This window comes from Manis pentadactyla, chromosome 8 (genome assembly GCF_030020395.1).
Source record: "Manis pentadactyla isolate mManPen7 chromosome 8, mManPen7.hap1, whole genome shotgun sequence".
Classification (NCBI taxonomy): Eukaryota; Metazoa; Chordata; class Mammalia; order Pholidota; family Manidae; genus Manis; species Manis pentadactyla.
The window spans coordinates 139,598,621-139,621,076 of record NC_080026.1 but is presented as its reverse complement, the minus strand read 5'-3'; the positions used below and the strand labels follow the sequence as shown (position 1 = coordinate 139,621,076).

At 57.2% G+C, this 22,456-nt stretch overlaps 1 protein-coding gene across 1 annotated transcript; it reads left to right on the top strand.

Moving 5' to 3' along the window:
- Positions 1–10,411: 10,411 nt before the first annotated feature.
- BNIP3 (BCL2 interacting protein 3) lies at positions 10,412–21,535 on the top strand. The gene is made up of 6 exons (XM_036923775.2): positions 10,412–10,619; positions 16,998–17,148; positions 17,565–17,649; positions 18,978–19,084; positions 19,157–19,306; positions 20,689–21,535. Exons 1-6 carry the CDS (start codon positions 10,574–10,576, stop codon positions 20,732–20,734), a joined length of 585 nt encoding a protein of 194 aa, XP_036779670.1. The 5' UTR covers positions 10,412–10,573; the 3' UTR covers positions 20,735–21,535.
- Positions 21,536–22,456: the final 921 nt, after the last annotated feature.

Genomic DNA, 22,456 nt, shown 5'->3' with positions numbered 1-22,456 from the left:
CCAGGCCGGAGAGGTGAAGTTGAGGTTCAGTGAGAGGCACAGATATGAGGTGAGTTTTACCAAAGGTACACGTCTGCGTAGCCCAAACCTGTCAGGACAAAGAACACGACCACCTCCCCAGTGTCCCCAGCCTTCCCAGTCAGTCCCACCCACACTCTCAGGGGCAACCACCCTTCTGATATTTTTCACTATAGATTAAACGTGGTCTGGAAGTTCATGTCAGTGAACCATTCAGTGGTGACTCGTGTAAGGCTTCCAGACCAATGCGTACCAGTAGTTCGTTCCCTTTTGCTGCTGGACATTATCGTGTAGCATGAATTTTCCAAGCGTTCTTCTAGTCTCCTGCTGAGGGCCAGCAGCCTCCCCAGTTTGGGTCCACAGTGAATAAAGCTGCCAGGATGAGCACACTACACACAGCTCCCCGCCTGGGTGCGCTCAGGTCTGTGGGCCCTGGACAGCTGTGAGCCAGTGGACAGAAACCAGGTTTTCTGGTGTGTGTGTTGGGGTGGTGCCTTGGAGGAGGCCTTCCTGCACAGGCCCCACATCACTGCCATTTCTGGGACAGACCTTAGGAAGAGAGGCCACACGAAGCATCAAGGAGCATGTCAGAGGACAGACCTGGGTTACCAACAGGCTGGCTGTCCGAAGGGCCACCACCAGTGTCCCACATGTGGAGGGTTTCCTCCCTGGCAGGAGGGCCACACAGGACAGGATGAGGGGTGAAGGCCAGGGGAGGGGGAACAAAGCCCTCTGGCACCTCGGGCCCGGCCCACGTTGCCAATGGACTCCAGCCAGAGCTGAGATGCACTGTGCTCCCATGAGGGCCTCACAGAGTGACTCCCACGGAGGGGTCCTGTGGGGGGAGATGGGTGGAGGGTGGCCACGGAGGGGTCCTGGGAGGCATATGGCCTGAGCAGGCACCTCTGCTGTCTTTCCTTCTGCCTTCCCTTGTGCAAATCCACACAAAGCAGCGGCGGGCAGCCACGGCCCCACAGCCTGGGTGCCCCCCCCAACTCTAGGTCAGGAGAGGTGTCCCAGCACTGACGGGGTCTAGCTGCTCCCCAAGTGCCAAGGAGCACACAGCGCGGGACAAACCTGATCCTCAGACTGGCAGTCAAGGTCTGTGGGATGCCTGGCGGCACACAGAGAGGAATCCATCCTACCCAGTCCTCAGCCCATTTGAGAAACGCAGATGCAAGTGGAAATGCGCAGGTGCCTGGTGAGCTACAGAGCTGCGAGTGCTCTGGGCTCAGAGGAGAGCTGGGACCGGCAAGGGGACGCACAAGGGCTCAGGCATGGGGACACGCCCGGGACGTGCCTGGGACTGGTGTGGAGTCATGTACGGGGACGCACCTGGGACGTGCATGGGCTCATGCGGGCTGACGTGCCAGAGGCGTGCCTGGGACGTGCGTGGGGCCATGTGTGGGGACGCGCCCGGGACGCTTTTGGGACGTGTGTGGAGTTATGTCTGGGGACACGCCCGGGACTTGCATGCAGACGTGCATGGTCTCAGGTGTGGGGACGCACCCGGGACGCGCCCAGGACTTGCTTGAGGACGTGTGTGCGGACACACCCAACACGCACATGGGACATGCATGAGGTCATGTGGCGATGCACCCAGGGCACTCTTGGGACGTGCGTGGGGGGCAGATGTGCTCAAGACGTGCATGGGGCCAGTACCTGAGCGCGCAGGGAAGAGGCCAAGGGAGAGCAAGGGGCGGAGAGCAGGGGTCCCAGCAGGGAAAGCTGGCTGGTGGGCAGGATCTGGGCACTCCCCGTCTGGGCTGAGCTGATTGCAGCTGCATACACTTCGGGGGAGGCAGCTCTCCAGCCCCAGAGGCCAACCGCCCACCCTGCTGCCGCCCCCCTACTCCCAGCACAGGCGGCCCAGGTGTGTGGCCTCCTCAGGTTAGCAGGCAGAGCGGGAGCCTGTGCAGGAGCATCTACCCAGGAGGTCAGCAATGAGACCAGGCCCTGCACGTGCCCACCCAGCCCCAGCCCCAGGAATGGGAGCAAGGCCAGAAACTGGGCTAGCGGGACCCCCCCTCAGAAGTGGACACTGAGCTCCCTCCACCGCCAACCTCTGCCCCTCCCTTGGTGGCCGGCAGTGCGTCCCCTGGGGGAGCGTTTGAGGAAGGGCAGGTGCAGCCGAAAGCAGGGGCACCTTAGGCCTTGGGGTCAGGGCAGAGGGGAGGCAGCGCGGAGTCGGCGCGCCTCCTGGGTGAGCAGGGCCCCTTCAGGAGCTGCTGGACCCGGGGTGGGAGGCCTGGAGCTCTCTGTGTCTGCTGGGGCAGCGGCTGCCGGGGAAGGACCGCTGTCCTGGGAATATGCAGGGGGTGTGGCCTGTGAGGACCGGACCAGTGAAGGTTGTCCCCTGCGCGTGACAGTCCTGTGCATGGAGGCACCTGCCGGTCGTGCCGGACACGGGGCCTTCCCTCCGGGTCTGAGCCCACGATGTGAGCAAAAGGAAGCTGCGAGAGCTCTCGTGTTGGCTAACCACCTCACCAGCTATCTCATCAGACACCTTATCAGACACCTGAGGCCCGGAACCCCACAAAGAAGCCAGCTGAGGCGGAGCAATCTCCCCAGAGCTTTCCTTGTGCTGAGGCTGCTGCAGCCAAGGGGCCTCTTCAAGCACTTGTCTTTTTTTTTGGTATCGTTAATGCACTATTACTTGAACAACACTGTGGTTACTAGACTCCCCCCATTATCAAGTCCCCCCCACCTACCCCATTACAGTCACTGTCCATCAGCGTAGTAAGATGCTGTAGAGTCACTACTTGTCTTCTCTGTGCTGTACTGCCTTCCCCGTGTCCCCGCCCCACATTATGTGTGCTCATTGTAAGGCCCCTTATTCCCCTTATCCCTCCCTCCCCACCCACCCTCCCCAGTCCCTTTCCCTTTGGCAACTGTTACTCCATTCTTGGGTTCTGTGAGTCTGCTGCTGTTTTGTTCCTTCAGGTTTCAGGCACTTGTCTTTTTAAAGAAGTTGGTGGCCAGACGCCTGTGGAGTCAGGACCCAATAACCCTGACGCTGGCCGCAGGCAGCCAGCTGTGTCGGGAGGGATCACTGTCACTGTCATCAGCCTCTTGATCTCGGTGTTCCCGGCAGGTGACACGCACCATTCTGTCCCCTGCAGAACTCTATGAAGCACCTAACACTGTGATTATCTGCAGTTCACTGATGGAACCAGCAGGGTGGCCCCAGACATGTGCCCATTGATGCCACTCAGGCAGGTGTCCAGCTTTTTGCACTGTGCCCCACAGGAGGGACAGCTGGGAGCCAGGGCAGCCAGTCTAGCCCACAGTCTTTCCCACTGCCTATTCCAAAGGCCTGAGGCTCCAGGAAAGTGGCTTTGAGCACAGCCAGCTCCTCGCAGAGGCAGGCCAGGGAGGGGCCAGGGCTGAGGGCAAAGGCTGTATGGGGCCTCCAGGCAGGTGGGCAGAGCAGCCTGCAGGCCCTCCATTCCCTGAGGGGCACAGCACGGGAGTCAGAGTTGCCCACCCCCAGGCTCTGTAGACCAATGGCCAGCTCCCTCCCCAAGGAAGACCACAGACTGGCACAGCCTGGAACCAAGGGTGGTCACCTTTTCCTCCGGCAGCCTATGCTGAGGGGCCTGGGGAGGAGATGGGGGTTACAGGCTGCACCCAGGCAGGCCTGGGGTTAGGCCAGAGTGGGGCCTGGCACAGGGAGGCAGCAGGGGTGGCCACCACACCCAGAAAGGGGTGCTGTGGGGAGATGACAAGTTGCTGGGGGGCTTTCCCACGTGGATGGCGACACACCCCAGAGGCTGTCCTTTCTCGGCATGTATTAGTGCTGAGGAGTCTGGGCCCTGGGGGGCAGTGAAAGCAGGGCAGGCTCTGGGCCCCAGCTCTGTGCGCCCACAGGTGCCAACAGCATGGGTGATGCTGGGTGGCCTGGAGCGAGGGGGGTGAGGCCTCAGAGAAAGGTGCATCTGGCGGTTGGTTCCCAATGGTCAGGGCAAGAAGAAACAGGGGGGTGGACGTGGACATGGGAGGAGGCTGGGAGAGTGCTGGCACAGACCCCGGCACCCAGCGGGCCCACCGTCTGGGGCGGCGGGACTGGCCTGAGGGCCACGAGCAAGCAGGGAGGACAGACAGGCGGGCGGGCGGCGTGTGGGTAAATGGCGTGCCCGCAGACAAAGCAGCAAAGCCAGAGGCAGGAGGAGTGTGGGTGAGTCCTGCCAGGTGCCCAAGCCTGGTGCTCACGGTGGTAGAGTGAGAGCTGCCAGCACTCGGCTCCTGGGCCCTGCTCTGCCCAGGGCACCTGCATTAGGGTCTTCCCCAGCCAGCTCCGTCCACCCCAGTTCTAGGAAATGACCTGGACAAAGACAGGCTGCTAATTTTTATCTTTCTTGGGGCCTTGCGCTCCATCACCTGCCCCGCCTTGAGCTGAACACCATGCCTTGCGGGAATTCTGGGCCGGGCTGTGGAGCATCTGGGGAACTTGGCCCCACTGCGCCTGCCCTTGTGTGCAGTCCGGCTTGGCCCTGTCCGCCCACTCTCCCCTCCTGCCTCTGGTCACACAGCCACGGTCCTCCCGCGCCTTCTGGGTGCACCTGTGCCAGCAGCTGCTCCCCGCAGTCACAGCGGATCAGGGCCTTCCAAGTCTGCACCCAGCCTGCACTTGGATGCGGGTCCGTGACCACCTGCAGCCCCGGGAGCCCCCGGCGCAGCTGCCGCCCTCCCTGGACCTCCTGCTCAGCCACTGCCTTCCTGAGCCCCACCCCTGGCCGGAGCACCGCCGCCTCTGTGGTCTCCTGAGCCAGCCCTGCCCATACGACTGGCTGTGCCCTCTGTGGAGCTGTCCCTGCCAAGCGCCTGTGCCCCTGTGTATCCCAGAAGGGCCCCCATGCTCCTCGATGCAATGGCGGGGTGTGGCTCGGCAGGCTGAGATCTGGGGCGGGGTCCAGGGCTTTGGGCCAGATCTGGCTTCCACAGGGGCTAAGCCTCTCATGTCACCTGAGCGGTACTACTGTGCCTGGCCCCCAAGCTCACTGCTGGTCCTGTCTTCAGCGGTATGACACGCAGAGAGGCCAGGCTTTGCAGCCCAGAGGCCTGTGTTCAAATCCCAGCTCATCACTGGACCTCTGAACAGCAGTCTCCTTCTGAAATGAGGACGCCTCTCAGGGAAGTCCTCCCTGCCCACCACTGCCGAGGGCACCCCCACCGCAGCCCTCTGCCTCCATTCAGGGCTGGGTGTTGCCTGTTCATCTGTGGTCTGAGCTCGGCCAAGGGAAGCCAGGGGCTGGGAGCCACATGGAGTCCCCCCTCGCCCTCTCCCCAAAGGCCCTGACGTGCCTCGGCAGGGGGCTGCTGTCCTGCTGGGCCACATGTGGGCTGCCCTGGCCTCCCCCAGGGCTGCCTCCCGGTGGGGCCTCTGGGCAGTGCTTGCTGAGTAGGGTCCTCTGACCTCTGTGTGTTTTTACACATGGTGCTTTCTGCAGCCTCCCTGCCCGGCTACGGCTCACTGTCCAGGGACATGCAGCCTCTGGGCCTGCAGCCCAGCGCGGGCAGGCCACCCTCTCCCTGGCAGCCCCTTCCTGTTTTGAACACTTTCAGGCCAGGCTCTTATCCAAGAACACCATTTCCTTTGGAAAGATCCTGTCCCTTCAGCACCAGGGAGTGGGACGAGCGCAGGCTGCAGACACACAGTGAAGCCCGCTGTTTACAACCCCCAGTGTTCCGTCACTGACTCCTAAAATAGCCCGGACGGGGCACAGACTCCACTGCGGACTGTGGGGTGCTCATGCTGCCCTGAAAGATGAAGGGAGGCAGGACAGGTCAGCAGGGTAGCTGGCTTCTAGCTGGCGCCCCTGGGAGCCTGCCAAGCGTCTGTCTTCTGAGGCCCTGTTTGTGCATTGGGCTGCTGCCAGGCCAGAGTCCCAGGGTGACTGGAGGAGGCACCTGCGGGTAATCTGCCCCGTCTTGCCTTGCCCATCATGAGGGGTCAAATGACCTGCATTTTTCCTTTCCCCCCAGGAGTCAGTTTCTGCTCATAAGAATGGGTATGTGAAGCGGCTGCCATGCTTTGAAATGCCCTCTAAACATGTAATATCCCCATTTATTGTTCAAAAGGCCATTTATCACTAAAAAGGAAATTTGAATTTATTGGAGATTATTTTCTAGCTCATCCATTTTCCTTTATTTTTTATGACTTTTATAAAAATGTTATAAATGTATTTCTTTCATTTAAGAGTTTACGTTTTCCATTTAAGTACCTAGTTCATTTATTTTACACCTCTAATAATGTACATAATGCTACACATTTTCATAGGAGTAGCATCTAGTATGTGATTTTCATAAGTTTTATTTTTAAAACTGTTTTAGAGCTGCAGACAAACGGTGAAGCAGTGCAGGGAGCTCACAGCAGCCGGGTGGGCCGCTTCCCGTCACAGCCGCCTTACGTTGGTGGGTACGTTTGCTACGATTAGTGAGCTAGTATTAATGACGTGGGGAGTAGAGTCCCTCTTTTATTCAGACTTCCCCCCTGTGCCCCTGTTGTCCTGGGCCCCAGCATCCCCAGGCCTTTGGTCTCGTGTCCCTCAGGCTCCCCTGGGCTGTGACAGTTTCTGGACCCCCTGGCTTTTGGTGACCTGAGAGTTTGCAGGGCTCAGAGCAGGCGTTCAAGAGAACGTCCCCACTGGGATTTGATGACCCTTTTCTCTGGGTAGACGAGGGTTACGGGTTTAGGAGGAGAGTACAGACAAGAAGTTGTCTCCTCGCATCAGGGCAGGGTCCCTGGCCTGCTCGCCTTGTCCCTGGTGTCCTGACCTTGACCCCTGGGTGGGCGTGTGTTAGGGTCTGTGCTGTCAGGTTGTTCTGGGAGCAAGGCCACCTGGCACAGCCCACCCGGCGCAGCCCACCTGAAGCACAGAAGGGCTCCCCTCCTGGGGGTGCAGTAGCCACTTAACTTATCTGGGATTTTTCTGTATGGCAAGTTTGTCTCTTTAACTTCATTTATTTACTGTTCAGTCATGTATCAGTGTTGGTATGAACTTGTAGAAATTTATCTTGTTCTCTGGGCTGTGATTGCAGCTTGCTGCTCAGCCGGCTCCAGCTCTGCTGTGTAGGCCCTGGCAGTCATCTCCCATGTCCTTGAAATTCCCGCATCATTAGGACTTTATGTAATTTTAAAAATCAAAGTGATTTTTGCACAGATTAAAAAATGCAAGCACAGGTCATGAAATGGAAAGTGAAGCTCTCTTATCTCACTCCTGCCTACGTCTTCACCATTTTCTATGTTTGGTTCTTCAGGGAGTGACCCCCACAACTCTATAAAGACAGATGTGAATCACTTGATGTACTGACTGCCTCATGCAAAACATGAAGGGGAAGCTCATCCCCTATCTAGCCTTAGCTTCGATATTCCAACTGAACATTTTTCTATTTATTTATTCTACAGATGTATACCTAAGGGTCTCTTTCTTGTTAAACTTTACACGGCATCTCAGTGTCGGCTGTCCTGGGGTGCACAGTGGGTCGGTACTTCCCATCACCCCTCCCCAGCCTCACTGGCACCCTCAGGAGGCCAGTGGCCTCCCTTGCTCTCCTCCTCCACCTACCCCTCCACCTCCAGTTTCCCCACACGGTGGTCTCGAATGGGGGGTGCAGCTGGGTGCACCTAGGCTTTTCAAGGCAGGGAGAGGCTAGGACAGTTTTAGGGAAATCAATGTCTTTCCTAAACCAGATTCGCCCGCACCAGGCAAGGCTTCCCTTCTCCTTTCCTGGATCATCTCTGCCCCACTCAGCAGACCACCACCCCGTGGGCATCGCCCTGTGAGATGACTCTCCAGAACCTGCGAAGCATAGCTGGGGAAAGGAGATAGTTTTGTTGAGAACGTGAGCGACTGTAGGAACAGGTGCGTCCTCCAGCCAGTCAGAGCGGTTAGGACTCTTCATCTTGAACAGACCTGAGGAAAGCCTTGGCTGTCAGCTGGCTGCCGGCACAGGGTTTGGGTGGAAAAGCGTGTGATTTCAGGCAGCTCGTGTGGCTCAGAGAACTGTCAGAGCATCAGCACCCCCCGGGGCACGCAGTGCCCTCCTTCTCAGCTGCTGATGTGCACACCGCTCCTCAGTGTCTATAAATAGATGCTGTACCTTGTCTCCTTCTTAATAACACATAACAGAGCGGGGATGTTTGTTGTTTTGCTGGATTGTGAAATGCTTATCAGAATGATACCCCAATCAAAAAGAAATGCTGAAAGAGCCTTAGTGTCCCAAGAAATATTTTTATTACATGTAAATGTACATCCATAGCTATGAGACAGATGTGATAGGGTGATCAAGAGACTTTCCAAAATAAGATATTATGATAAATATATAAGGAGAAAGTGAAATACAGGTTCAAGAAGAAAAATGAAGCATGCAAACTTTCCTGTTAAGGAAGGACAATGAATGATTAATGTTTAATTGAATGATGATGATATCAAATTGATTTGGTACTTAGCAGTCTTATATACATTTAAAAGTGTTATGAAAACTTTGATTAAAATGACAATAATTACAGGATATCAGAAATAACATCTTTTGCAATTTTCACATTTCCAGTGCCAAACTTAGATGTATACTGAAGTGTGGATGAGTTTTTTAAGACTGCCGGGGGGTAAGGGAGCACAAAAGCCTGATGATCAAAGCCTGAAAACCAGCACTATTTTCTCAGGCAGAGAAGGGAGGTGTCAGGCCAGGAGGAGCAGACCTTCAGTCCCCAAATGTTCTTTCCCAGATCCCACTTGTGGCTCCTGGGGATGCTGCTGGGCAGGCTGCCCCCGACCAGTGAGGCCTCAGCCTCTCCCTTGCATGGGGTCCTCCAAGGGGTGGACCTTGCTGGGAGTTCCAGAGGGCTCCACACGGGGAGGGAAATCCATGCTTCAGGAAGAAAGAGTTTCATTTAAACATTTCCAGGTAACTGCCTATAGAGACTTTAGACGGCTTATACAATTTATAAGTTTTGGTAGTCTTAGCAGGCTGCAGGATGTGACAATACACAAAATTCAGTTGTATTTCTATATACTAGCAAGAAACAGATGACATTTAAAATAGTAATTACAACATTACAAATATGAAATTTAGGGGTACACTTGGCAAAAGATGTGCAAGCCCTGTACACTGAAAACTACTGAATGTAGCTGTGAGAAACTGGAGGACGCCCAAATAATGGAGAAATGCACTGTTTGTGGGTTGTTCAAAAGAAACCCACAGGCCCAACATGCGGTTGCTTCGGCGAGGCCAAGTCACCAGACAAGGCTTAATGCCGGACCCAACTGCCGGTTCAGCCTCCCCAGAAGGACAGTCAGTTATTGATAAGGTGATCTGTCACTCAAGGATATAAAATGAGAGATTCTCTTTGGCACCAGGACACGTGTGACGTCCTTTTCTTTAGCATCTCAGATCTTACGTAAATAAACGTAGCCCTTTTCTCTTCCTTGCCTGATGCCTTCGCACACAAGGAGACGGAAGACGGGACCCTGGCAGCTTGCTCCGGAAAGGCCCCCCTCCCACCCAGGGGCCCCGAGGCCTGGGACAGGCGCTGGAGAGAGGCGTGCTGGGGCCCCGCCCCGGGGTCTCTGCAGCGTCTGCGGGAAGCCGTTTCTGCTTCTTCCCTGCCGGTCAGGGCCAGGGATCCCTAAATGCTCAATGAACGAGAACCGAGGGTCACCCCGAACTGAAGCAGGGCGGCAGCTCTGCACCCCGCAGGAGCCGCAGGCCGTCCACTATTACCTGGGTTTGGCAAGGACCCAAAGGCCAGCAGGGAAGGGGGCTTAGCGGCACTGGGGGCTGCAGTGGGCGATGGGTCAGGGAGTGCTTGGCGTTCTCTGCTTGCTCCCCAGCTGGAAGCAGGGACGGAAATTGGGGAGCTGTCAGTCATTGGCCAAGTCCTGGCCATTCGGGGCTGAGGGTCACAGGGACGTCGTGTGGCTTCCTGGGCCAGGAGTTGGAGTCAGTGGTCTGCCGTCCTGCAGGTCCGACTTGCAGCAGGGCCCCCACCCCGGAACCCCCACGCTGGTCACCGCAGGTAGGCGGCCTGAATTCGTCTGGTCACTGAGGGTGAGGGCTCGGCCACCCGCCCTGGGGGGCCTGGCCGGCGCTGAGCAGCGGGAGTCCTGGGCTCTCGGACAGCGCCCGCCCCGTGCACGCGCGATCCCGCCCCGCGCTTCAACCTCAGCCGCCTGCAGGGCCCGCGCTCGCGCGCCCCCTCCGCGCGCCTCACCCCGCGCTCGCGCACCCCTCTCCGGAGCTACCCGCCCCGCGCACGCGCGCCCTGCTCCTCAGAGAGGAGGGCTCCTCCCGCCCCGCTCACGCGTCGCACGCGCCGCACGCACCCCGTGTCCCGCGCACGCGCAGGCCCCGCGGCCAATGGGCGACGCCGCCGCTTATCTGCCCGGCGTGCGCCGGCGCGCGTCAGTCGGTCGGGGCCCTGGGTTGTCGCTGCCGCGGGTGCTGGGCCCGCGCAGGTGCTCAGGTGGCCGTGCGTCCCCTCGGCGCGTCCGCGTCCTCCCCGACCCCGACCCGCGCTTCGGCCCGTCGGCCGCAGCGCCTACCCTCCGGTGCCATGTCGCAGAGCGGGACCCCCGGACTGCAGGAGGAGAACCTGCAGGGTGAGGCCGCGCGGAGAGCGGGGGAGGTGGGCGACGGGAGGGGCTGCGGACGGGGCGGGTGCCGGGGCCTCCGGGCGGCCGGGCAGGGGGAGGGCGGCGTGCCAGGGGAGGGTGCCGGGGGCCTCGGTCCGATGCCATGGGGCGGGTGCCGGGTCCTCCGGGCGGCCGGGCAGGGGGAGGGCGGCGTGCCGTGGGGAGGGTGCCGGGGGAAGCCAGGACGGGCAGGGCCTGGGCGGGGGAGCCGGAGCCCCCCGGGACGGCTGTCCGCTCGGCGGGGTCTGTGGGAGCAGCGCCTCAGCGGGAGGCGAGCCGGGCTGCGGGCTTGGCCAGGACCCCTACGAGCCCGGACGTTCCCCCCAGGAAGTCACACCTGCCTGAGTCCCAATCCCTTCTTCAGGGCCACGTTCTATTTAGTGGTTTGTAGTTCCGACCAGTGTTGGTTTTAGCGAGCAGGAGCCTGGTGTCGTGGGCTGAGCTGTGTGGGCTTTGATCTGAGGTCGCTAATGTAGGCGCGTGGGTGGTGGCGGTTAGGACCTCCTCAGGGAGGCGGGGGGGTGAAGGTGGCGCGGGTGGTACAGGGCACAAGTCCACGGCTGCTCTTTAAAGCGTAAGACTTGGACAGCCTAAAAAGTGGTGTTGGCATGTGATTTGTTTTTCCAGTTCATGTGCCGCTTGACCTACGGGTTAGTTCCAAAACAGTTGAGAATTGATTTGCGGGTTAAAAAGGTAGCGGGACCCTGTCCATCGGGCAGCCTCTTCGGACGGCCGGTGCTCCCGCGCGCACCACTGGCCCTCTGCCTCTGCGTCTCTGGAGCCCCTCTTGCAGCCGAGGAGACCAGGTCAGCCCCGCCGCGCGGCCCCGCCGCACAGTCAGCGGGCGACGCCTCGGGACCTGTCCCCCGGGACTTGCCTCAGGAGAGCCACCACCCAGGCCCGGCCTCTCCGGGCCCTGGGAGTTGGACGAGGACCCGGGTGGCCCTTGAGCTTTGTATTTTCTGAAGCAAGAGTTCAGCAAAACGAGCACGTGGATAAGCTTTGGACAGGACCCTCTAAACATCCGAGGGCGGGTGTTTGAGTTTAAGATTTAAAAAATTCTTATTATTCAGATAAATCTAGTGAGCTGCTAATTATTTTTCTTGTTCCTTGAATCAAGATTTCAGTAGGCAAGATGTAGTCCAGTGTATCATATAACATTCAAAAACTACAACCAGATTAATCCTTAATTTCTCCTTAACGTTCAACATGGACCCTTTGAAAGATGAGGAAGTAAATCTTCTCAAAGGGCTCAAGGGTGTCCTGTAAGCCGCCGTCAGCCTCCCTCTCCTGACTGTGGGGCTGCTTGTCCAGCGCCGTGCCCGCCGCTTCAGGCCCAGTCCCTGGGCGCTCTGAGTCCTGCGGGCTCAGGCAGCCGCTCCTGGCTGGCACCAAACTGCCGAGTCACCGACCGCGCAAAGGGACCATCGTGAATTTAAAGACTTTTCTCTTTTGCTTATTCTATAAAAAGATGTCGCACACTGAGTGGAAACTCACATTAAGGGCTCTCTGGGCCCTTCTCCTGAGTGTACGTGCTGTGGGGCGCTTGCTCACTGCCCAGCCGGAGGGTGGGAGGAGTCACTGGGGTCACGTGAGGCCGCACAGCTGCCCTGAGGAATGCGGAGCCGGGCATGGACTCCTGGCTGGGCAGCACATGCCCTGTCTGCTGTCTGATTTGATTACGTCTTGTTTACCTCAGAACCAAGGACTGAGAAAGCCTTGGTGAGCCAAACCCACAGCCATCAACAGACATGTTCCCCTGTGCTTCCGTCTCCGGGGTCAGCTGGCTTCCCCCAGAGTGAACAGCAAGGTTGTCGCCTCTCTGTCCTCTGGCCCACTCTGGTCAGAGCTGTTGGCCAGTAAGATACTGTACATGCTTTTTTTACCTTCAGATTCACAACTGATAAAATGCGGGAAGGAGGTGGAATTTTGTGAGGACGCTGTCGCGGTATCCTGGGCACAGGCCCAGTCCCCAGGAGGGCCCGTCCTGAGAGCACCAGTCCCACGATGCTCTGCCCCCCTCACTGCTGCCCGGCAGGATGCAGGCCAGGTGGCTTGTTGGCACAGGCAGCTCGCCAGGGGCTAAGGTGTAGGAAGGGAGACAGTTTGTCTCAGGGAGCAAAGCTGGAGGCTGCTGCATCTTGAGAGGGAAGGGGTGTCGACATCTGGATCCCAGCCCAGCCCTCCCACCGCACGTGGTCGCCATGAGGCCCAGAGGCCCACTGAAAAGTGGAAGTCAGGAAGGCCGCTGTCAATGGCTCTGGAAGGGGCTCTCCACGAAGAGCCTGTGGGTATCTGGCGCCTAGAGGACGAAGCCTGAGACAGGCAGGACGCTGTGCCCAGCGTGGCAAAGGAAGGGTGAGGTTGACCGGCCTTTTTTTAGGAACCTGAATTACCTACCCTGGTGACTTCATGTTCAAAGTCACTTGTCACTCAAGTCTCTTCTTTCTGCCCAATCTAACTTGAGAAGCTTTTAAAAATAATTTCTGAAAGCCCACCTCTCCCATGGAGGAAGCCCAAGTAGGGTGGTAGTTCCCTCCAGGCTGAGCAGCTGCTCTGCCTTAGGCTTGACCTCTGGGATGCTATGCCCCCTCCACCAGCCCTCTGTTGGGACTTTTGTCCATTGTTGTAGTGGCTGTTTGATGCCTGTCATTCCGCTGGCCAGTAGTTTTCAACCCTGGCTGCTTAACATTGTCTTATATAGCTTTCTCAAAATGCATGCCGGGTTTCACCCCAGCATGTTGTGGGTGGTGGGCCAGCCTGCTGCGAATAGGGAAGAGCCCCCTCGGGACAGCAGCCTTTGCTCTGGGAACACAGGCAGAGGGACAGGGATTCCCTGGGGCCCCTCCCAGTGGGGGCGGGAGCTGCAGTGGGCACTCCATGTCACCCACCTTGTTAGAGATCTAAGGGACTTGCTGTTAGCAGCGTAAATTATAAGTAAGTGGGGAAAGTGCAAGGAGAGGAGCTTGGAGTTGGTGTGCGGGCGCCTCAGCGGCATCGCCAGCCTGGATACCAAGTCACCAGTTATCTCTGACTCCGAGAAGTTTTCTAAGACTGTGAAGCAACCTTAATCTCCATCTCTCTCGCTTAAAAGGATAGGCGATCTTAATCATTGCAAGATAAGATTCATGGCACCCTTTCCTTCCTTTTCCAGGAAGTGTGCTTTCCCTACCCCGTTGCTGCAGGTCAATAATAAAACTCTTGTACTTAAGTAAATCATTCCCTAGAAGATATTGTGTGGACTCAAAGCTTTTGCTGTGGACCCCCCAGAATGGCGTTTTTTTCTTTCTCAAAGATGCTAGGGCTTTTTATGAGACCATTTTAAAAAGCAAATGCTTGTCTCCTTGGAGTCTTGAGTTGGCCCTTGTGCTGTAATAAAAACATACACACCTGAAACTAATGTGACATGTCAGTTATATGGCAGTTTGAAGAAGTGTGTTTGGTCTCTGTTCCTGATTCCCGACACAGCTCTGAAGCCCTTGGAATTAAGTGATAGGGCCTAGTTATTTGTAAGGAGCTCCTTTGGAACACACCTGAGCCCAGGCCAGCGAGTGACCAGGATGGGGCCTAGGAGCCTGAGGTGGGGTTGACCAGAGAGTGGGGGACTCAGTGTCTATGCCCAGAGAGGGGCTGCAGAGCAGGAGGGTGGCCCGGGGAGAAGCAGGGACGCTCCACCTGTTCCCCAGGCTGCCTGTGTGGCTCCAGTTGGCTGCTGCTGACTGGTAGGTATCCTCTGTGATAAATCAGTAAATGTATGTAAAGTGTTGAGTTGTGTGAGCTGTTGTAGTGAGTACTGACCTGGGGGTGTTACAAGCACCCCTGAACTTGTAGTCTGCCAGGCAGGAGGCTGGGTATCCCACTTGCAGTTGACATCTGTGTAGGGAAAGTCTTGCGGGACCCGACACCAACTCCAGGTAGTGTCAAGTCTGAATCGTTGAATGGTCATTCAGTGCTGACTGAATGGGTTATTGGTGTGGAAACTACCCCAGTATGTCATGTCAAAAGAGGTATCAGAAAAAAGACCCCACCACCCTAAGGCTCCATTTATATCAGATGCCACAGTGACCGGCGTGGCAGGATAGCTTAGTTGAGTGAACTGAGGCAGGCCCAGAGTCTGAATGATAGGTGGAGCCTGGAAGAAGGGAACTGGGCCCATCTCATGCCACGGGGCCAGAGCTGGCTTGCTGGTGGCTCAGCGGCACCGTGAGTCCCCGTGAAGGAGGGAGGGCCAGTGCAGGGCTCTCAGAGCTTCTGTGACGGTGCGTCAGGCCCAGGAGGATCAGCGCCCCTGGAAGCACGGCTGGCAGCCTGGGTGAAGACTCACGCGGAGGGCCCGGGAATGGTGGTGGGCTCCGAAGTTGGTGCAGAGGAGGAGTGGCCTGGGTGTTTGCCGTGAGCCCTGGACTCTCATACAGACTGGCGTTCCTGTGCCTCAGGGAGGTGCTCATGAGGGCCTGGGCAGCATGAAGCAACTTGAGAGGTTACAGAGAACAGTTGTGCTTTGAAACCCTGGGATTGTTTTGTTAGCAGCTAGCCAGGGGCTTGTGACTGCAAGTTTGTGTTCACTCCTGGGCCTCGGTGTGCATTCTCTGATTAACAAGGCATACTTGGCCACAGGCAGCTGTTGACGGGGGCCAGGACTGCCAGAAGAGATGCCTGCTGAGTGTGTGGGAGGGCAGGCAGCCTGCCGGGGCTCCAGGTAGCATGGACTGAGGAGTGGGCGCCTGTGCCCTACCACGTGGGGTTGTAGTGTTGTGTTGGCATAAGCAGAGAACAGCAGGGGGCTGATGACATTGCAATAAATCAGAATGACTGCAAGCCCCCGTCATGGGGCTTTTCTGGCATGTGGATTTTGTCTTCTGCCCTCTGCCCTCACCCTCCTTCCTGTGCCCATCCTCCATGTGCCACCAGAGTGCTCAGAAACAGATGTGTGCTGAGCAAGCTCGTTTCTGACAGGTGGTTGCATATCCATGTGGATGAACCTGACCCGTCTGTCACTCCCATGGGTCAAACCCAAGTCGACACGAGCATCCAGACAGCTCAGGTTGTGGAGAGGAATATGGTAGAATGCAAGCCCCATACCTAATGGGCTTCATGACCTCACAGGAAGAGGTTGGAAATCTGGAATAAAATCAAGAGTTTAGGTTCCTTGGGAGATGTTAAGAGTGAAATGGCAGGTCACAGTGAAAGTTATGTGTAACACATGCAGTGAGGGAAGGCTTGTGTCCTGGAATCTGAACTACAGGCAGGAGGGAAGTAGACAGCTCAATAGAAGGGGAGATTTTTGAATGGCTAATTAAAAAAGATGCTGTCCAAATGGGCAGTGATCATAGGAAAAATTGTTCCACCTCACTAGAAAACAGAAATGCAGAATAAATCGCACAAGATACCAGCACGGAATGGGTAAATTTAAAGACTGGTGAGAGGTGTGAAGAGACAAGACCACTTGTGTGCAGTGTGCCAGTGTGGCTGCGTTGGGGAGCGGAGGCCCTTTCTGGGAGCATTGAACATGCACGTTACCTTTAAATCCGTGAGCCCACGCCCACATGTCCGCCTGACAGAATGCGAGCACACAGCCGCCAGGGAACATGAGGAGAAGCTTCATAGAAGCCATCGTAGCTGCCCCGACCTGGAAGTAAGCCACACCTAAGAGAAGGGGCGAATGATGGTGCAGCCGCGTGGGGGGGCAGTCCGTGTGGGGGCAGCCGAGTACAGTGCTCAGCTACGAGGATGAACCCACAAAGCCCGTTACACATCACACTTTGGGGTGTGTAACAAATGTCAGTTTGTAGTTCCAGGAAGAAAGTGCTGAGCTCACTTCCTGTAAAGACTTGGCCAAACGAGTACTTGGGGGTGACCTGCTCCGGTTCATCATCTGATTTAGTCAGAAAGTACCTTTGTTCCTTTCACAGCACATTTGTCTGTTTCTGATGTAAGTAAATACAGAGCAGCTTTTACAGGTGAGCTTTATGGGGCCTCCAGGTCAGAATGATGCTGGTATGTGGAAACAGGTTGGTAAGAGAGGGTGTAAACCTCCATTTGATTTGTCAGTCCTCTAAGCTTTTGTTGACCCTCTTTATCCCCTAAGAGTTCAAAATGTCACCCTGATCAGTTAGGCTCTGCTGGCCCATCAGGTCAGCGGGCAGCAGCCCAGCCTCAGGAAGGCCGGGAGAGGCTCAGCCCTGGGCGCCCGCGTCAGGCACCGTCACACAGGCCCCGAGACAGTGCCGGGGTCGGGGTGCAGGCCCGGGGCACGGCCGTCATGTCCCAGGAAGGTGTGTCTTCCGTGTCGGGACCGGGCTCCGGGGCCGCGGGAACGTCCAGCTCTGCTCTCTCCCCCGCCAGGCTCTTGGGTCGAGCTGCACTTCAGCCACGGCTCGAACGGGAGCGGTGTCCCTGCCTCGGTCTCTCTCTATAATGGTGACCTGGAGAAAATACTGCTGGACGCCCAGCATGAATCTGGACGGAGCAGCTCCAAGAGCTCTCACTGTGACAGGTGGGCATGAAGGCGTGACAGCCCGTGTGCTGACGAGGTGTGTGGGCACCATCATGAATGCCCGAGAGCCACAGCCGGGCCAGGTGCAGGAGTGGCTTCTCAGCTTACGGGACGGCGGGCCCCTTGCCCTGGTGGGGGTAATGACTGGGCTTGGTGTGGGCAGGGGCCCTGCGTTTCTGCTCTGCCACCCCGGCTGGCTTGTCGAGCCACTGCACCTCATACTGCCAGCGAGTCATGGCCGAGTGGGTGCCCAGAGGTGCTCCTGGGGGCTGTGCCCCACCCAAGACTGCTGGGCTGGTTCCTGTTGAGCCCAGCTGTGAAGATGGGACGGTGTGCCCAGTCTGGTGCTGGGTGGAGGGAGGGCCAAGGGCAGGTGGGTCATGTGCCACGTGTCTCCTTCCTCCACCACTTCCCAGCCCGCCTCGCTCACAGACCCCACAGGATAATAACAGAGCTTCGGAGGCAGATTCCCACAGCGTCGGGGAGAAGAACAGTGTCCAGGTGAGCCGGAGCGGGTGTCCGTGAGCTGTGGACGCAGTTCAGGCTTTCCATGTAACTGAGTTTGGGGTTCGGGTGACTCTCGCCTCCTTTTAGACTGCGGGGTAAGGGCATCTATGCCATATGGCTTCATGGCACGGAGCTGGAATGGACTCAGGTTAGGGCTCCAACACGATGGGCCATCCCCGCTCCATAGGCCATCTGCGGACGTGGCAGGGTGGAAGGGGTGGCTAGGAGCAGACCGTGGTGGTCTGTCGGCCGGTGAGGTGGGCCCTCATGCCCAGGCTGTCGGGGACAGCCTGGCGTTTCCTACAGGCTCTGTGGGGCCCTCTGCCTTGTGGCGGCGCTGACTGTTTCCTCACGAGACACTGTAGCTCCTTCCAGAAACCAGCCCCGGGCATGCCAACTGGCATGTCGGGGGTTTAGTGTCAGGAGCTAACCTGGCTGGCTTTTCTCCAACATCTGCTCAGCCAGTTTTTAACGGGTCTTCTTCTGTGCCAGCATTGTGCCCCTTGGTGGGGCCACAAGCCAGAGCCTGGCCTGCGAGGACGGGTGCCTGGGTGCTGCCTCCCCGCCACCGTGGAGGAGCTCAAGGCAGCAGTGGCCACTCTCGCTTCATCCTGTCTGCTGGCCCCATGCAGAGGAAGTGTGTCCCTGGGTGCACATTAGGGTTGGGGTGACAGGAACAGGCGGTGCTTCCCCACCCACTTCAGCCTGTCTCGGGAAGCAGTCTTATGGTCAGTTCCCTGCAGGGGCACTAGGTGTCCTGCCACGCTCACCATGCAAACAAGGGGCCCCGTCAGCACACCGAGGCTTCTGGACCCCACGGGAGCCCCGAGCGGGCGCCACCCCAGCCCCGGGCAGCCGCACTCCTGGCATTTGGGGTCCACGGCCAGCTTGGGTATGCCCAGGCATATGGTTGGTTTTGGTGTACTGTTGTAAAGCATTTCCAGAATTTTAGTATTTCCCCCAAATTTTAAAAAAGGAATTAAATGCTCAAGTACAGAATCTTCTGAGTGCAAAGTAGAGAAAAACAACTATAATCCTACTTCTAAAGGCCCTTTGATGAATGTCTCACGTCATCTGAGAAATGCAGCGGAAATGGCGAGGGGCGCGGCGTCTGGCCTCTCCGGCCCGCTCGCGTGAGCGCCTTTCTCCGGGCCTGCCTGCCAGCCCTGGGGGCCTCCCCATCCACGCTTCCTCATGACGGGTGGGCGCACGCAGGCCTTTCGGGAAGCGGCGCCCCTGCCCCCTGGGGAGGAGGCCCGTGCGAGGCAGTGCACCCCGCCGCTCCCCGTGCTGGCTCACCTGCCCTCGCCTTGGCCCCGCAGTCCGAGGAAGACTACTTGGAGAGAAGGAAGGAGGTGGAGAGGATCCTGAAGAAGAACTCGGACTGGATCTGGGACTGGTCGAGCCGGCCGGAAAATGTGCCCCCCAAGTGAGTGCCGCGGCCCAGGGCCCCCACCCCGCCGCAGGCAGTGCGGCCGCGCTCACTGCGTCTCTTCCCCAGGGAGTTCCTCTTCAGACACCCGAGGCGCGCCACCGCCCTGAGCATGAGGAACACGAGCGTCATGAAGAAGGGCGGCATCTTCTCGGCTGAGTTCCTGAAGGTGTTCCTCCCGTCCCTGCTGCTCTCCCACCTCCTGGCCATTGGACTGGGGTGAGTGGGGGCCCGCTGGACTGGGGTGCGCGGGCCTCGGGGCCCGACCCCGTAAGCCTCAGCCTCGGTCATGTCCTGTGAGGTGTTTCCTGCAACATGCTGTGGCTCATGCAGCATGAGCCTGCCCAGGTGCTCCCCATCCTGGTCAGGAGGCTCCTGCCATGGGTGGGGCGGGTGGCCTCCTGCCTCTGTGCCGCCCCTCCTGGGGGACAGGGCGCTTGCTTGCTCAGCAGTGACACAGTGACAAGGCCTGCAGTCCCCAGGGTGCGCTCCACCCCCACCCGTGGCCTCTATAGTCTTGGCCACAGCGGCTGTCAGGGTGGGCTTCCGGTCAGGAGGACTCCCCTTGGGGGCACTGAGGGAATCAGGGTGGAAATGCCCTGGTGCCCAGCCTCCCCTTTGCCCAGATCAAACATGGAACATGGAAGGTAGAAGTTCATGGGTCTTGCAAGGTTAATAATGCCCACCTCCAGCCCTGTAGGGGGGAGCACGGGGCTGCCCTCCCTGACGCCAGCCGTGGACTGTAATTCTTCCTCCCATGGAAGGTGCTCCCTGGGTGGGCCAGAGCTCCGAGGTACATGGCAGTGTCCCTCTGCTCTGGCTCCTGGCCAGTGCTTTTCAGGGTTAGGGCTCACCCAGGGCATTTGTAGATGGTGGTTTCTGGAGCTTTCTCCAGAACCAGCAAGTCAGATCCTGGGGGCAGGACCCAGTGACCTGCATCTTCAGCCTCCATCCCTGGATAGGCTCTGCCGTCAGCCCTTGACCAGTGTCCCTGCCCTGCACCCTTCCTAACAGACTTGGAAAAGGCCTCCAGGGGCCTCCATCGCTGTCGGGATGGAAGCTCCCACAGCAGGCCTGCAGGCTCGTTTCTGCCCCCTCCCCGCAGGCCTGCTGCTCCTGGGGCCCTTTCCTGGGGTCACACCTTCCTCCTGCCCCTCTTCAGGCATCAGCTCGGGCCTCTGGGTTCTAGGTGCCCCTCTCGCCACCCCCCAGCTTAGACGGCTGTGCGCAGGGGCTTCATGGCCCAGCAGCGGCCTTCGTGAGGCTGGTGGTGCACTTACTATGGTGTCACCTACCCTGGGGCAGCTCCCCCAGCCATTCTCCTCAGCATTTCTGGCCGGCTGGTCCCTGTGTGTTATGGCAGTGAGGACACTGCACTGTCACGGCACTGTGGGACTCGTTCCAAATGACATTCCTGTGAAACACATTGATGAAGAGTAAAACTGACTTAATGGGAGTCCACTGATATCTTCATCACAAAGTTTTTTAAAACAGGTGTACGATGGCCAGTCCCCCGTGTAAGGTATGACCCCAGCCAGCTGCCCTGGCTCAGCTGGTGCCCCAGGAGCTCACATTAACTGCCAATCGCTTTTTCTGTTAAGGATCTATATTGGAAGGCGCCTGACCACCTCCACCAGTACCTTCTGAGGAAGAACTGGAATCTGGCATTTTTCGCCTGCGGGGCTTAGCGGAGCTTGCAGCGCACCTGGCCAGGGAGCTGTCCCGGTCCTGGGGCGGTGCACCGTTTGTGTGTGCTCTGTAAATGCTGTGTTCCTAACTTAGTAAAATGAAAGAGAAGACACTAAAATCATGCTGATCTATACTCATACCTATGGGATCAATGAATAAGCATGCCATACTGATTAATATCTACTGTAATAATTTGGTAGTAAATTTCCTTTGGATATTAAAATATCTTAAGTATAAATAATTTTAACATACTAGTCATAATGAATGTAGTATTTTAAGAAAAACTGTCTGTAACCTTAATTCAGAAGCACTTCCTATTTCAGAAGAATGATGCTGACAGTAAAATGATCCATAGGAGGTTGTCCCCAGTACATGCTGTGGCCTTACATTCACACCACTGTAGGGCGGACGGTGACGTGGGTGCAGGTCGTCTAGAGACTGTGCTGAACTCTGCCAGTTCTTTGTTACGTGATACATGGAACCCACGGCACAATACGGACTCTGCTGTGCCGCTGAGCCCCGAGTTGCAGGGCAGTGACCTCCGTGCTCCCCGGCAGTCGGGAGCCACCGTGGCCGGGCAGCCCACCCAGGGCGCCCACCGGGCTCACTCCTGCGTCACCTGTCACTCGAGACCGCTGGGTTTCATCCATGCTGTGTGCTCACGTTTTGTGTGCTCTTAGAAGCAGCTTCATTAAACAAATTGGTAGCTATTTTGAAAGACTGGAGACAGAAAAAAATAAATCTTTGCCAAATCCTTCAGAGATGACTGCATTTACATATGGTTCAAAATGACTACACCAGGACTCTTCATCTTCCCTGCAGCACGGCTTTTCAGGGCTGCCACTTGGTGCACCATGTGTGCGTGCGTGTTTCACTCTTCCACGCTGAATTCTTATGTTAAAATAAATGTCACATTTTAATTTTTTAGAACATTTGTTTATATTGAAACAATTATCTTGTAAGTAGTGGCTTCCAGCCCTTCTCTTTGGAGGCAGCTGGTTGAATGGCACTGAATTGACGTTATTTACCCGCTAAAAAAGACAACCTGTGAGGTCAGGTGGAATCACCCTGCCCAAGCAAAGCCCCCTTGGTTCTTCGCGGAGGTGTCTGTCCGTCATCAGAGATGAAGGGCCTCGCTCCTCTACTGCTTCTGGCTGGAGCGTCACGACCACGGGGGCCACACTCAGCATGTCTGGGCAGAGTCAAGTGTCTGCAGGACGAGCAGCGGCCCCTGAAGGGGCCCCTCCAGCCATCCAAGCCATCGCGCAGGCGACTGGGCGGCGCTCTTCATCAGTGGCCCCGGCTGGACTCTTGAGACTCGCTGTCAGGAGAGGGCTTCCCGTCAGTGAGGGGAAGGCCAAGACTCAGGTTTTCTAGAGGTTTCTACATAAGACTGGTATTACAGTGGCCGTTTTATTAATATGAAATAATTCACTTAAAATACATATTTTTTTCTTTCAGTAGGATAATAGCAGTATAGTAATCAAGCTTTTCAAATAGCCCATTTTGCTGTTAATAGGAATAATGCCATTTTACTCACTGAAGAGCAAGTTGACAAAGGAACATAATCCAAACAGTTTTGGTCATAAAGATGAAACTTGGCTGCTCCTTTTAAATGCAGTTTCCTGACCCAATGCTCTAACCGCAGAGTCTGACTTTGCAAATGGGGATATGACCCTT